Source organism: Staurois parvus, unplaced genomic scaffold, assembly GCF_062004578.1.
Source record: "Staurois parvus isolate SC_StPar_1 unplaced genomic scaffold, SC_StPar_1.0 ptg000581l, whole genome shotgun sequence".
Taxonomy (NCBI): domain Eukaryota; kingdom Metazoa; phylum Chordata; class Amphibia; order Anura; family Ranidae; genus Staurois; species Staurois parvus.
In genome coordinates, this window is record NW_028318377.1 from 5,964 (window position 1) to 21,232 (window position 15,269).

The 15,269-nt window shown below is 47.3% G+C and overlaps 1 protein-coding gene across 1 annotated transcript in view; it reads right to left on the reverse strand.

Annotated features, from left to right (window-relative positions):
* Window positions 1-2,103: 2,103 nt before the first annotated feature.
* Window positions 2,104-15,269, reverse strand: part of LOC149450129 (NELL2-interacting cell ontogeny regulator 1-like) — a 37,344-nt gene continuing 24,178 nt past the window's right edge. The window contains exon 4 of the mRNA XM_089692257.1: window positions 2,104-5,794. Within this exon, the coding sequence (XP_089548383.1) occupies window positions 5,726-5,794 (69 nt within the window). The 3' untranslated portion in view covers window positions 2,104-5,725. The remainder of the gene's footprint in view (window positions 5,795-15,269) is intronic.

Below are 15,269 nucleotides of genomic sequence, written 5' to 3' on the forward strand. Positions count from 1 at the left end.
GTAGATAGCAGAATTCTCTTTAATTTGTAGTAACAAGTAGTTTAGGAGTGAGTCCCTTTAGCAGTAGTAGTAGTTGCAGGGCTGAGCTCCTCAGGTACAAGAATTATGGCAGAGTGTGGTAGTCTAGAAGTAATAGAACTGAGCAAAGTCCTTTTCAGTAGCAACAGTTGGACAAGCTCTTCAGAACACTAGCCCAGTGTTTCCTTTCTTTCTCAGACCCACGCTGACTACCAAGCACCAGAAGGGTAGCAAAGCACACAGGGTCCCCAAGACCTTTCAGTGTCTGTACTCACAAGTCCACGGACAGAACAGGAGCCTCCTTCCAATCTTCCAAGTGATTCTCTCCAGTGATACCAAACAGATCTTTAGCAGACAGCTCTCTGCAGTCAGCTCACTGTAGAACCAGGGTCATTCTTTCTAACTTCAGGTCCTCAGGTCGCCCACCAGAGGCCCGCATGGTAGCAAGTGCCAGGTGAGGCAAGCCTGCCTCCATCCTGGCTTGGTGCAATCCTCTCCAGGAAAAGATGCCGAACCCATGTGCTCACAGAACATAAATACCACTCCCAGCATGCAATGGGGCCACCTTCCCCTGTAATTGGCCAGGGCTGTATCCATGTTCATGCTGCTCATTTGCCTGGCTCCTACCTGTGTTCTCCAAGGTTCTCACAGCTTCCTGAAGGCAGGTGGAACTCAGACAAATTCAAACAGCAGCAGAACATCATGAGCAGAAAGCCTAATTAGATGTTCCTAACAGTCTCTCTGTTATGCAGAAAAACCCAGCTTTACTTATCCCTAACTTTACAAATCCTAGCACATAACTAGGAGGGTGTTACACATATATATTAGAAGTGGAGCATTTAAAGGTTGAAAAAGAAAAAAGTACTAGCAGCGCATTCAGGAGAGGAGTACTTGGGCAGAAAGAACACTGAACACGCCTAAATGCTAGACATGTTTAACACATGAACCTTCATTCATTCCAATGGTCAGAATAAAATTAATACAGGTGTACCTCGGTTTACGAACGCCTCGGTTAACGTAATTTTCGGTTTACGAATTAAGATCCATTGAAAATAATGCCTCTTTTTACAAATTTTGTTTCGCAATACGAAGTGTATGTCGATGCCGATTTTTAAATGCAATTGCCAGCATTTTTTTTCCTTCACTATAGCTCATAGAATTAGCTGTCACTTTCCCAGGAGCTAAAGGATACTTTGTTTCTTTTAACTCAGGAAATAAACTAAAAGGGAACTTTCTTTCTTTTAGCTGGGGAGAAAGTGACAGCTGATTCTCTGAGCTATAGTGAAGAAAAAAAAAGCATTACAAAGCAAGTAATTACATTTTAAAACCGGCACTGACCTATAGTGACAGCGACTTTTTTTTACTTTTTTCTGACCTCCAGAACAGATTAATTGGTTTCTCAATGCATTCCCATGGGAAACCACGCACTGGTGTGCGGGCATTAGGTCCTGGCCGGCCGCAGCGGAGACGGAACTCGCGCATGCGCACTCGGGGCTGCGGGTGCGCACCTGGCACCAATGACAGCGCAGGGCGCGGTATTTAAATCTGGTCTGCACTGACACTGGTTGCCGTTTGGTCTATCCTGTGTTCCTTCTCCTGTATCCTTGCTATTCGCTGCTGATTGTTCCTGACCGTGCTGTACTCTCCTGCTCTGACCCCTGGCTTGCCTGACCTCTCTCTTGGATACCCCTAATTTGCTCTGACCTATTGTTGCTGACCCGGCGTGTGACCCGACCATTCTCTGCCTGCTGCCTTGTACTGCGCTGCCCCCACGGTTACCGACTCGACCTGTCTGACCACGCTTCTGCTCATCCATCCGTCCTGCTCGGGCCCATCCGTCTCTTCACATCAGGCTCTCAGTTTGCAGATACCTCTGGCGGATCCCTCTACCACGAGTAGGTGTACTCAGGAGCCGCAACCTGGTCTCGGTCTGCTCCAAGTCCATCCCCACCATCAGGGGCCCTGGTGAACAAGCAGACTGGGACTTAGACTCCGCGCTCTGGGGAAACCTATTTCGTGGATTGCTAGAGGTACCGCCAGGCGGTTCATTACAACTTCCTGATGAAAAGTATATTAAAAAACAAATCAATTCAAGCTTTGTGTTTATTCAGAGTATACACATGTGCAACCCTTATATTTTATAACAAAATAATATCTGGTGAGCAGTGGCGTGCTGTGTATGGTGCCCAGGCCCTTCCACACTGTAGCTGGTGTCATATGGTAACAATTCCCAACAGTGTCTACAAAGTGTCCTGGCCTCAAGCATAATATAAAACACTTACAAGAATGTGTAACCTCATCTGGAATATGCAGTTCAGTTTGGGGCACCAATTCACAAAAAGAACATTGGGGAACTGGAGAAAGTGCAGAGAAGGGCAACCAAACTGATAAGAGGCATGGAGGAGCTCAGCTATGAGGAAAGATTAGAGGAACTGAATTTATTCTCTCTTGAGAAGAGGAGATTAAGGGGGGATATGATCTCCATTTATAATACATAAGGGGGGATATGATCTCCATGTATAAATACATCAGTGGTTCATATAGTGAACTTGGTGTAGAGTTATTCACCCTGAGGTCATCACAGAGGACAAGGGGACACTCTTTACGTCTGGAGAAAAAGAAATTCAATCTCCAAATACGGAAAGGTTTCTTCACAGTGAGAGCTGTGAAAATCTGGAATTCTTTCTTGGATACACAGAATATAACTGGATACTAACATTTATAGGTAACGTTGATCCAGGGAATATCCGATTGCCTTTCGGGGGACAAGGAAGAAAGTTTTTTTCCAGCAGGAGCAACTTGGATCAAGCTTTGCTGGGTTTTTTTTGCCTTCCTCTGGAACAACTGTGAGTATAGGAATATAACTTTTTTTTTTCTTTAATGGTTGAACTGTATGGACTTTTGTCTTTTTTCAACCAGACTAACTATGTAACTATGTGTACGAGTGCAAACTAGGCATTACACCAATACAAAACAGACACTTCCTATCATTTTCTAATTTCCATTAGGGTCCTCTCACACGGCATTCCATTTTTTTTTCATCAGTTCAGTCACATTTTTTCAAGAAAAAATGGATCAGTTCACATCAGTTTTTATCAGTTTACATCCATTTTTCATTAGTTTACATCCTTTACCAATGCAAAAACAGACCATATGTCCATTTACATCCTGTTTTCATCCAATTACGTCCTTTTTTTTTTTACGTAAGAAAAATAGGGCTTTTTTCCATTAAAAAAAACAGATGTTAACGGATAATCATCCGTTTACATCCACTAGTTGATAGAAATACATGGGTGTCCATTTTTCAGCCGTAAACCAACAGATGAAAAATGGACATACATGTGAAAGGACCCTTTGAAGGGAATTTCCAGGTTATTTACAAATGCCCCATCTGCCCAGAAGGACAGCTGTACTGTAGATCTGTAAAGTAATGGTTATAGAACAATAGCAGATTTCACCAAGAGGTGGTGCTGCAGTGAAATCTGCAAGTGCAGCTTCAGGTAAAATCTGGAACTGGGGTGTCTAATCTGTGGCTCAAGACAGCTCTGAATGCGGCCCAATATAAAATCATAAACTTACTTAACCACTTGCCCTGCAGAGCATTTACCCCCCTTCCTGACCAGGCCATTTTTTGCGTTACGTCTGTGCGTTATTTTAACTGACAATTGCGTGGTCATGCAACGCTGCACCCAAATGAAGTTTACGCCCTTTTTTCCCACAAATGGAGCTTTCTTAGAGTGGTATTTGATCGCCTGTGCGTTTTTTATTTTTTGCGCTATAAGCAAAAAAATACTGACAATTTTGAGAAAAAAACTATATTTTGGACTTTTTGCTATTAAACATGTCCAGTAAAAAAATTGAAAAAATCAAATGTCATCATAAATTTAGGCCAAAATGTATTCTGTGACACGTGTTTGCTAAAAAAAAAAACCCCAATACGTGTAAATTAATTGGTTTACGTGAAAGTTATCGCATTTACAAATGGCGGTATAGATAATGGGATTTTTTTTTCAACTAGTAATGCTGGCGATCAGCGACTTTTAGTGGGACTGCGGCAGACATTCTGACACTGGGGGGAACTGACTTGGTGTCACTGACATCCCCATTGACACCAATACAGTGATCAGTGCTAAAAAAAAGCACTGACACTGTACTAATGGCACTGGGCAAGAAGGGGTTAATATGAGGGGGCGATCATAGGGTTAACTGCGTGCTGGGAGTGTTTTACTAGGGAGCGGGGGGGGGGGGTGCTTCTGCACAGTACAGCCATCCTGAGCTGTGTGCTTGAGCTGGCAGAGAGGAAGATTGTTTGTAAACAAAACAATCTTCCTCCCCATCGGAGATGCTTGGTAATCACCGGGCACTGGCAGGTAATTACCGGGTGGGACCCGGTGATTGACATCCGTGGCAAATGGCAGAGCGGGTAGGGTGCGAGCCCCCTACCCGGAAATGCAAAATTACATATATATGTGATTCTGCGCACAGGTGCCGCCCTGTAGCAGTATATCTGCTATAGGGTGGTCCTTAGGCAGTTAACCACTTGCCTATTGGGCACTTTCACCCCCTTCCCATCCAGGCCTAGGGCTAGAGTGGGAGGACATCCTCCCAGAACAAGAGAGCTCCTGTCCATCCATCATTTTCCAATACAGTGGGTAGGAGGCAGTTAAATGTAGTTGATTTTAATTTTTTTTGTAAAAATGCGTTTACACTTAGCGAACACATGCAGCCAAAGAAAGTGTCTCTTTACTGGACTTTTATAAGTTTTATCTTCCCAAAGGAAAATATCCCACTTTTCACAATCGCACCCTATTCATATCATCAGTTTTTGGCAGCACCTATATTTGTGAGCAACTCTTTTCAAGGATGAAGCACACGAAGTGCAAAATTAGAACCAAAATATCTGGCGAACACATTGAGAATTGCTACTACATCCACCGAACCAGATAGTGATGCGTTTGTTTATCAAAAACCGTGTCAAATATCACACTAGTTTTAGGTTGCCCTCTTTTACAATAAAAAATATTACTCAGGTTATCTATATCAGTGATCATCGTGACCTTTTTCTGCTCATCAGCCATTCTTATGGTTCGTGTATTTTATGTGTGGCCCAAGACAATTCCTCTTCTTCCAAGGTGGCCCAGGAAGTCAAAAGATTGGACACTCATGATCTAGAACATCATTTCTCAACCTCCTTACCCCAGAGGAACACTTCAGATAATCTTCAGATCCCAGGGACCCCTTGCTAAAACCAAGTCAGCGAGAAAAATGCCCCATTCATTGATGCTCAGTGGGAAGAATACCCCCCTACGAACAGCTACAAAGATTAATCGGTGTCATGCTGCTGGCTCTGGCAAGTAGAGTTGAATGAAACTATGTGCCATCAGATGGGAGAGTAATGAGCCACAGCTAAAGGAACCCCTAAAAACCCTCCGGAGGAACCATGGTTGGCAATGGTTGATCTGTAGACACTATAGAAGGCACAAGGTCTCCTCTGTATGATTCAAAATTAATTCTATTGCTTTCCATCATCTTCTGTTTCTTCTGTATTGCACAGGCACCATTAATACATAGAGGGTGTTATTACAATCCTTGTTATTTTGTGAATTTTTTTAAGGTAAAATTTCAGAGTGAATAGCATTGCAGTGATATAGAAAAGTAAAGTGTTACTAGTGGTTATACTTTTCTAGTCTTGGTAATGCAGATGCTATTATGTAGTTCCTGGCACAATGCAGTGACACCGGCCCCGTTCCTCTATCCTCATTAGAAGTTTCTCTGCCTGGAAAACAGCAAATCGAAACATGTTCATGAATGCACTAAATGTCATTGATAATGGTTTTACAGGGCGAAAAAAGGCTAAATGGCATCAATCTTTGTTAAAGGTACATTAACATTTAGAAGAAGGACCAGTACATGCATTTCCCAAATATTCTCATACAGCCAAGGGGTATCTCATACTGTTTAATAAAGTGCATTCATTTTCTTTAAATTCTACATCTGTAATAATGGATTCAAGTCATATTCATTGTATGAGCACAATTATCACCTTCGCTGAAAAACCCTTAGAAGAACATGGCAATATGCCATGAATACATACCCCTGTGGTAGGATCCCAAACCCAGATGGAATTAGGTATAGATTTAGACCCAGTTCACACCAATGCGGTACGGGAAACGCTGGGAATCCTGTGCGTTTCCCACAACACATTTTGCAATCGCATCACGTTCATGTGATCTGGTGCGGGTGTCAATGATAAATTAATGACATCCCGAAACAGATCGCAAAACGAGATGCGATTGCCATAAATTGCATCACATATGTGAGAACACCCCATGCGATGAGATTCAGGAACGGAATGAAAAAAGTCGTGTACCTTTTTGGTGCAGATGCAATTCAATTTGAGCTATACAAAGTGTATGGCTCAAATCGCACTGTACAGACATTTGCATGTAATTCGAACAGGAATGCAGTGCGATTCCTGTGCGAATTACATGTGGTGTTCCGCACCGCATAGTGTGAACCAGGTCTTAAAGCCCAATTAAATCTGTTATTTATTAATGCAGTCCGGCTGAATATACAGTCATACATCTGATTTTTAAACAGTATTTAACTTTTTTATTTTAACCTTTTTGTAACTTCTACAACAAAGACTAAAGCAAAACTCTAGGAATTATTGGTTTTGCAGACTTACATTGATTTTTAGCATCCCCAGTGGCCTTCCAAATATGAGAATTTACATTGAGCCAAACTGGACCAATGTAGTCAGCAGGGGCGGACTAACAACTCATGGGGCCCCTGGGCAATAGGGGATCATGGGGCCCCTATGTCCTTGCCCACACTCAAACAACACCCAAAAAAGCCTATGAAAAGGTACCAGGGGCATCTCATGGGGCCCTCTACTGACCCCGGGCCCTCGGGCAGTGCCCGTGTTCCCAAATGGTCAGTCCGCCCCTGATAGTCAGTCTATTACTGTGCTACATACAATGATAGATTGAGAGTTGCTTGAATGGCACAGCCACCATTTTGAGAACACCTTGTATTTTTTCTTTGCTTGGATGAGACGGGGAGGAGGGGCAGAGGTTATGATGCCTCCCTCATTCAATCAAAAAACGCTTTGTATTCATTTAAAAAATACAAGGTGTTCTCTGAATGGTGGCAGTGCCAAGTGAGTGCTATGCTTAGCTGTTCTCCAGATATCAGATGTGAATATTTACATCAGGGGTGTCCATCCAGTGGCCTTCAGGCCACATGTGGTTTGCAGAGCCCTCTACTGTTGCCCGCGACTTTGTACTCTGGGATGGTGGGTTGGCAAGCCCAGATCGTAGGTTGCTGACCCGTTATCCCAGAGCATCAGTGCTGTGAATCGAGCAGTCGGTAGAGGGAGCAGAGCCCCATAAGCCAATGCTTCCTGTATAGTGCAGCCTCTTGTCACAGGCGGAGTGATACTAAATGCTTTCCACCTTGGACAGCAACAGCCAGCAAAACCTGAAGAAGGGCGATTCCTGAATGGAAGACTGTTTTTAAAGGTCAGTTTATTAGTAAAATCACAGTGTACATATGGGAATATCTTTTCTGCAGTGGTTACTGGGCTGCTTTCAAACTGATCCACACCTGTGGGTTACCTGCACTGAGCCAAAGACTTCTGTTATTACCTGCGGATTCGCTGTGCTTTTTGAAAGCGCGCCAAAGCTCCTGAATGCAGGATATAATAGAAGTCTATGGCAAAGTGCAGCTAACCCACAGGAAAGCCACAGGTGCACTGCGCTGCACCCATGCCGAGGGTAAACAGCAGTGCATCGGTGTGAAAGCAGGCTTAGATTTTTTTCACACAGTTAGTCCAGTCAGGTCCAACTGTTTTTCAGGACCCTCCAGTCACCTCTGAAGTGGCAGATATAAAACAGACTTGTGCCTGTTTACACCCGCCTACCTTCAATCTAATCTGTTGAAAAAAACAGAAGGGGATCCGTCCCCTTCCATCTGGGAAGATTGGAGGGCCCAAAGAGTAGAACAGGCTGAGTCCATGTCCATTCGGCATATGCAAAGTGGACACGGACCTGTCATCTGCCTGCTCTGCTCATTGTGGACCGTAACTGGTTGCCAAGTCTCTGAAGTGGCCCTTGCTCTTCAAAAGGTTGGGCATCTCTGACTTACATAAAGCCAAGCTGGATGTAAGTTTGCAAAAAAAATAATTCCTGGAATCCCACTTTAAAATAGTTTGTGCTGGGCACCACATGGGAGAGTCAGATCACTGCTGTCATACACACCCTGTGGCTTGGCTCTCCAGCAATCCAATGTGCCCTCTCTAACACTTCTGTAATCAAGGTGGGTGGGGAAAGAGGCTTTTTACAACTTTTATTTTAGTGAGAGTAGCCTTAAAAGGTAACAATTACTGAAAGAAATATGGAGGCTGCCATTGATTACTTAGTATATAACAGTTGCCTGGTTGTCATGCTGACCCTCTTACTTCAATACTTTGAGATACTAACCCAGAAAAAGTATTCAGATAAGGGTTTCTGACTTTCCTAATATGAATATTTGTTCTGTGCCAACAACTCAAAGAACTGAAGCCAAGGGGACAGCATAGAAGCTAGCAACCTCATTTTTTACTTTTAATGTGTCACGTTAGGCAGCTAATTTTTTTTTTTTTTGAACAGGCTGCCAATGCACCACAAAGCACATAAAACTGGCCATGCAACATAACACAACACACATCTGTGGGTTGGGCTGTGGTTCACTACAACACAAGTGCATGGTGACGTGCCGCCTAGGTGCATTGGGGTGTCATAAAAAATAAATGCCAGCCCCTTGTGTTTTATGCATTGCAGTAACATGGTCAAGTCAACTGGCCCTATGGACCCTTTTAGGCTCAGTGCGCTCATTATTACAGGTCTGTTTATTTACTGATTTAAAAAAAAAAAAAAAGCATATCTACACATACAGTGGGGATCGAAAGTTTGGGCACCCCAGCTAAAAATTTGTATTAATGTGCATAAAGAAGCCAAGGAAAGATGGAAAAATCTCCAAAAGGCATCAAATTACAGATTAGACATTCTTATAATATGTCAACAAAAGTTAGATTTTATTTACATCATTTACACTTTCAAAATAACAGAAAACAAAAAAATGGCGTCTGCAAAAGTTTGGGCACCCTGCAGAGTTAATAGCTTGTACTGCCCCCTTTGGCAAGTATCACAGCTTGTAAACGCTTTTTGTAGCCAGCCAAGAGTCTTTCAATTGTTGTTTGAGGTATCTTTGCCCATTCTTCCTTACAAAAGTCTTGCAGTTCTTTGAGATTTCTGGGCTGTCTGTCACGCACTGCTCTTTTAAGGTCTATCCATAGATTTTCAATTATGTTGAGGTCAGGAGGTTGTGAAGGCCTTCAGTTTACGCCTCTTGATGTAATCCCCCGTGGATTTTGAGGTGTGTTTAGGATCATTATCCATTTGTAGAAGCCATCCTCTCTTTAACTTCAGCTTTTTCACAGATGGCATCAAGTTACCATCCAAAATTTGCTGAAATTTTATTGAATCCATTTTTCCTTCTACTCGTGAGATGTTCCCTGTGCCACTGGCTGCAACACAACCCCAAAGCATGATTGATCCAACCCCATGCTTAACAGTTGGACAGAGGTTCTTTTCATTAAATTCTGTGCCCCTTCTTCTCCAAACGTACCTTTGCTCATTCCGGCCAAAAAGTTCAATTTTAACCTCATCGGTCCACAGAACTTGTTTCCAAAATGCATCAGGCTTGTCTATATGTTCATTTGCAAAGTGGAAACTAGAGATGAGCAAATCGAACATGACGAAGTGGAATTCATTTCGAAGATTAGGAAAAATTCGATTCGCGCCGAATCCGAAAATTAGCAAACTTCGGATGCACGAATCAAATTTTCCCAAAAATGGTGGCGACATGTGTGGCGACGGAGCGGGGATCTCTGGGAAGGCGCGCAGACAAGGCGCGCTGACCCATAATGCATTCATTCATGACATGTGATCGCATTAGCCAATCAGCAGCCAGCCAGCCAGCACTGTGTAATGGTGGAGCTATAAATCGCGGCCATCTTAGAATTCTCCATTAGCCTCCGGTCATTCAAGAGAGACAGACCTGTCTGTATTAGGGACAGAGTTAGGGCCACAGAGACTTTAGGGTCACAGAATCGTTACTCAGGGACACAGAATCGTTACTCAGGGACACAGAATTGTTACTCAGGGACACAGAATCATTACTTAGGGACACAGAATCATTACTCAGGGACACAGAATCATTACTCAGGGACACAGAATCGTTACTTTCTGCTTCACAACCACTATTGTACGTTCAAAGAGTTAAATCCTGTTTTATGTTTGGGGTGCTTATTGAATTAAAGAGTATGTCAGACAACACGCAGAGGAGTGGCAGAGGAGGCAATGTTTCAGGAGCGGGCAGACGTGGCAGCAGAGGAAGGGGTCGAGGCAGCACTAGTCGCAGCCAGAGGCCAGTGCTCCCGGTGTCATCCAGCGGTCGTGTCTCCACCAACAACCCTGCCGTCGTCGATTGGTTGACTCGGTCGTCTTCCTCTTCCCAGGTCACCTCTGACACCTACAGCCAACGGTCGGTGGGTACGTCAGACACAACCGTTAGTTGGAATGGCCCGGGAGCAAGCCCACTGAAATCACGTGTCCTCTACCTGCCCCTGTCCTTTGGTGTTCCCTCACCAAGCAAAGTATCGCATGCTGTGGGCTCAGCCCCACTGTACAGTGAGGAAGAGCTAACAGAGGGCGGTCAGGAACGGGGGGAGACATCCGCCTCTTCAGCAGCCAGGCGAAGAAGTACTGGCGAGGAGAGTGGCTCGGTAGCCGGTCTAGAGACAGGTCTGTCTCCTGACCCACACGCAGCCGAGGGGGCTAGTAGTGACGCGGAGACCCTAATTGATGATGATGAGGCTGATCGCACTTGGCAGCCTCGTCGTCATCAGGCTATTGCTTCCGCATCATCAGGAGAAGAGGGTGCCAGCTTGCCAGCGAGCAAAACAGTCGGTGGGTTGCCCAGGAGGCAGCAGGGTCGCAGCAGTGTCAGTGGAGGCAAACGGCCACGGAGTAGAGCACCAGCTCCACTGCAGCCTACCACCACGGCCAGTAGTGGTGCCGGTGTGCACGGAGGAAGTAGCAGTCAACCAGTGAGGAGTAGCGGGGGCAAAGTTTCCTACTCGGCGGTGTGGCAATTTTTCGTCAAGCCGCCCGAGGAAGTAAACGTAGCCGTATGTCGACTATGTGGCCAGAAAGTCAAGCGTGGCCAGGGGGCCCATGTTGGGACTACAGCGTTGCCATTCGGTGGCCTGGGAAAACCGTGATAAAGATACGGCGGTTCTGCCTGCCCCAGTCCCCGCTCCATCACCCGCTCCGTTACTTGCTCCGTCACCCGACGTCAATCGCCCTCTATCAGCCAGTCAAGGCTCCAACACCTCTGCTGAGGGGAGTTGTCGCTCGTTGGCATCTTCCGCTCGTTCAGATGCTCCTTCTCCTGCTACTCCTCTTCACGGATTCCGTCAGCAGTCTTTCTTGGAATCTGTTTCCAAGAGACAACAGTTTGCGAGCACGCACCCGACGGTGCAGAAGCTGAACGTCCTCCTGTCCAAGTTGCTGGTGCTGCAGTCCCTCCCTTTCCAAGTGGTGGACTCAGCACCTTTCCGAGAAATGATGGCTTGTGCCGAGCCACGGTGGAGAGTGCCAAGCCGGCATTTCTTCGCCAAAAAGGCAGTGCCAGCCCTGCATTCACATGTAGAAGAGATGGTGGGCCAGTCTTTGAGCATGTCGGTCTCTGCCAAAGTGCACGGCAGCGCCGACGTGTGGAGCTGTAACTACGGTCAGGGACAGTACATGTCATTTACGGCCCACTGGGTGAACGTGGTGCCGGCACAGCCGCACCAGCAACTTGGACAGGTCACGCCGCTTTTGCCTCCACGTTTGCACGTCCTTGGTCCAGCAAAGATGTCCGCCTCTACCACCTCTTCTTCCGCCGTGTCCTCAGCCGCCACCCCCGTGCCAAGTCCCATTACCGACCGGCATATCACATGTGCAGGGTGCAACGGTGTCACGCTGTGCTGCACCTGGTATGCCTTGGCGAACGTAGTCACACAGGGGAGGAACTTCTGAGTGTAATGAACAGAGAAATCGACAGATGGCTGTCTCCGCGCAAACTGAAAATCGGAACCATGTTGACCGACAACGGAAAGAACATGGTGTCTGCTCTGCGTCAAGGAAGGTTGTGCCATGCGCCATGCATGGCTCACGTGTTCAATCTGGTTGTCAAGCGGTTCCTAAAATCCACCATCCCACTGCAAGACATCCTTAAAATGTCACGTAAACTTTGCATGCATTTCAGCCATTCCTACACCGCAAAGCACACCCTCCTTGAGCTGCAGCGGCAGAACGGAATTCCACAGCATCGCCTGATCTGCGACGTTGCAACAAGGTGGAATTCAACCCTACACATGTTAGACCGCCTTTACGAACAGCGAAAGGCCATCACCGATTTCCTGATGTTACAAGCGGATAAAGGTACTCCCCTGTGTAACTTAGATGTCAGCCATTGGCAGCTCATGCGTGACACCTGCTGCTTGCTCAGGCCCTTTGAGGAGGCCACGCTATTCGTGAGTCGGCAGGACTATGGGATGAACGACGTCATTCCTCTGTTGCACGTCCTGGAACAAATGCTGTTAACAATGGCTGGTCAGGGTGCGGTAGACGTGGCGCACAGATCTCAATGCCACATGACCCCTGTGGGGGCAGGACAGGAAGAAGAGGAGGAGGTAGAGGAGGACATTGGTGCTCAGGAATTATTGAGTGAAATGGGTGGTTTTTCCACTCAGCGGACAGGAGTGGAGGAGCAGGAGCATCTGGTAGAGGAGGAGGAGGAGACAGAGGACCCAGACGCACCGTGGCAGTATGCTGTGGAGATGGAGGCAGGGAGTCCCTCGCATTCCTTGGCACAAATGGCCCATAGCATGCTCGGTTGCTTGCGTAGCGACAGCCGAATAATAAACCATCAGACAGAGGGATGACTTTTGGCTGTCCACCTTGTTGGACCCTCGCTACCGTTCAAAAATGGTGGCCTTTTTCACACCTGCTGAGAGGGAGGCCAAAATAAAGTACTATAAAAACCGCCTATGTAGTCAGTTGGTCTCTGCCTTTCTGCGCCAACGTCCATCCTCAGACACTGTGGGCCCTGTGCGCTCGCGTTCCGCTGCCATGGCAGCAGGGGAGGGGTGGGGTGGTAGGAGCAGTGGCAGCTCCACCAGCAGCGGCTGCCTCAGTCTGCAGTCGATGATGAGTAGCTTTCTTCACCAGCGCAGTGAGGAAACTACTAACCAGCCGCAGCAGCAGCAGCATCAGGTGGACCTGGAGCAGGACCTCAAACAACAGGCTCGGGCCTACTTGGACAGCACCCTGCCAACCGAGGTAGACAATCCCCTTGACTACTGGGCAACGAAACTTGACCTTTGGCCCCAACTAGCTGAATTTGCCCTTGAAAGGCTGTCATGCCCGGCCAGTAGCGTGGCATCGGAGCGCGTGTTTAGTGCGGCAGGAGGTATTGTAACTCCGCGGAGGACACGACTGTCCACCCAAAGTGTGGAGAGACTCACGTTTGTGAAAATGAATCAGGCGTGGATTAGTCTGGATTTCAAACCACCAGTTCCTGACACAACTGACTAAATCCGCCATGAATCATGCCCCAAACATGTTAGTATTTTTAACATAGGCCTCTGTATGGCCTTCAATTTAAGCTGCTTACGCTTCGCCACTCTGCCATGGGCCCCTGTACCGCCTCCTCTTGCTGCTGCCAGGTCCAGAGTGTGTCATGGGTCCCTGTATGGCCTCCCATTGCTGCTGACTTCATCGCCAGACTCTGCCATGTGCCACTTTCAGGTCTCCTTACAGTGTTGGTGGGTTCAATTTTGTGATAGGGTGCTGTATGGCCTTCCATTGCTGCTGCCTCCACCGCCACCCTGCGCCATGTGCCTCTGTCGTCTGCTCACGCTGCTGACGGCTTCCGCTTTTTAACCTAGGCCTGTGTATGGCTTCAGAATAATGCTGCCTACACCGCCACCCTGCGCCATGTGCCTCTGTCGTCTGCTCACGCTGCTGCCAGGTCCATACTGATTCATGGCCCCCTGTACCAGCTCCTCATGAACGTGGTTCAGCGGGTTTGCATCACTTAATGGCAAATCGTTGACAAACGCTGGGACGTTCAGTGTTGTGCGCATTAAGCCAGACACCAAAGGGCAGCACAGACCTGTTATTACTCGCTCAAGCATGGCTGAACAAAACCAGTCTCTACCACAAATTGGACCCAGACCTGCCCAGGGTCTCGTAAGTAGATTGCACGGAGGAGTAGAGTTCGTTATTGGAATTAACTGTGAGGGACTTTTAAACCTAGGCCTGTGTATGGCCTTCAATTGAAGCTGCTTCTGCTCCGCCACTCTGCCATTGGACTCTTGATAGTCGACGACTATTAGTCGTCTCCCCACGCTGCTGCTGGGGGGACTTTTTAACATAGGCCTCTGTATGGCCTTCAATTTTAGCTGCTTACGCTCCGCCACTCTGCCATGGGCCCCTGTACCGCCTCCTCATGCTGCTGCCAGGCCCGTAATCTGCCATGGGCCCCCGTACCGCCTCCTCATGCTGCTGCCAGGTCCAGAGTGTGTCATGGGTCCCTGTACGGCCTCCCATTGCTGCTGTCTCCATCGCCACACTCTGCCATGTGCCACTTTCAGGTCTCCTCACACTGCTGGTGGGTTCCATTTTGTCATAGGGTGCTGTATGGCCTCCCATTGCTGCTGCCTCCACCGCCACCCTGCGCCATGTGCCTGTCGTCTGCTCACGCTGCTGACGGCTTCCGCTTTTTAACCTAGTCCTGTGTATGTCTTCCGAATACTGCTGCCTCCACCGCCACCCTGCGCCATGTGCCACTTTCAGGTCTCCTTACACTGTTGGTGGGTTCCATTTTGTGATAGGGTGCTGTATGGCCTTCCATTGCTGCTGCCTCCACCGCCACCCTGCGTCATGTGTCTCTGTCGTCTGCTCACGCTGCTGACGGCTTCCGCTTTTTAACCTAGGCCTGTGTATGGCTTCCGAATACTGCTGCCTCCACCGCCACCCTGCGCCATGTGCCTCTGTCGTCTGCTCACGCTGCTGACGGCTTCCGCTTTTTAAACTAGTCCTGTGTATGTCTTCCGAATACTGCTGCCTCCACCGCCACCCTGCGCCATGTGCCAC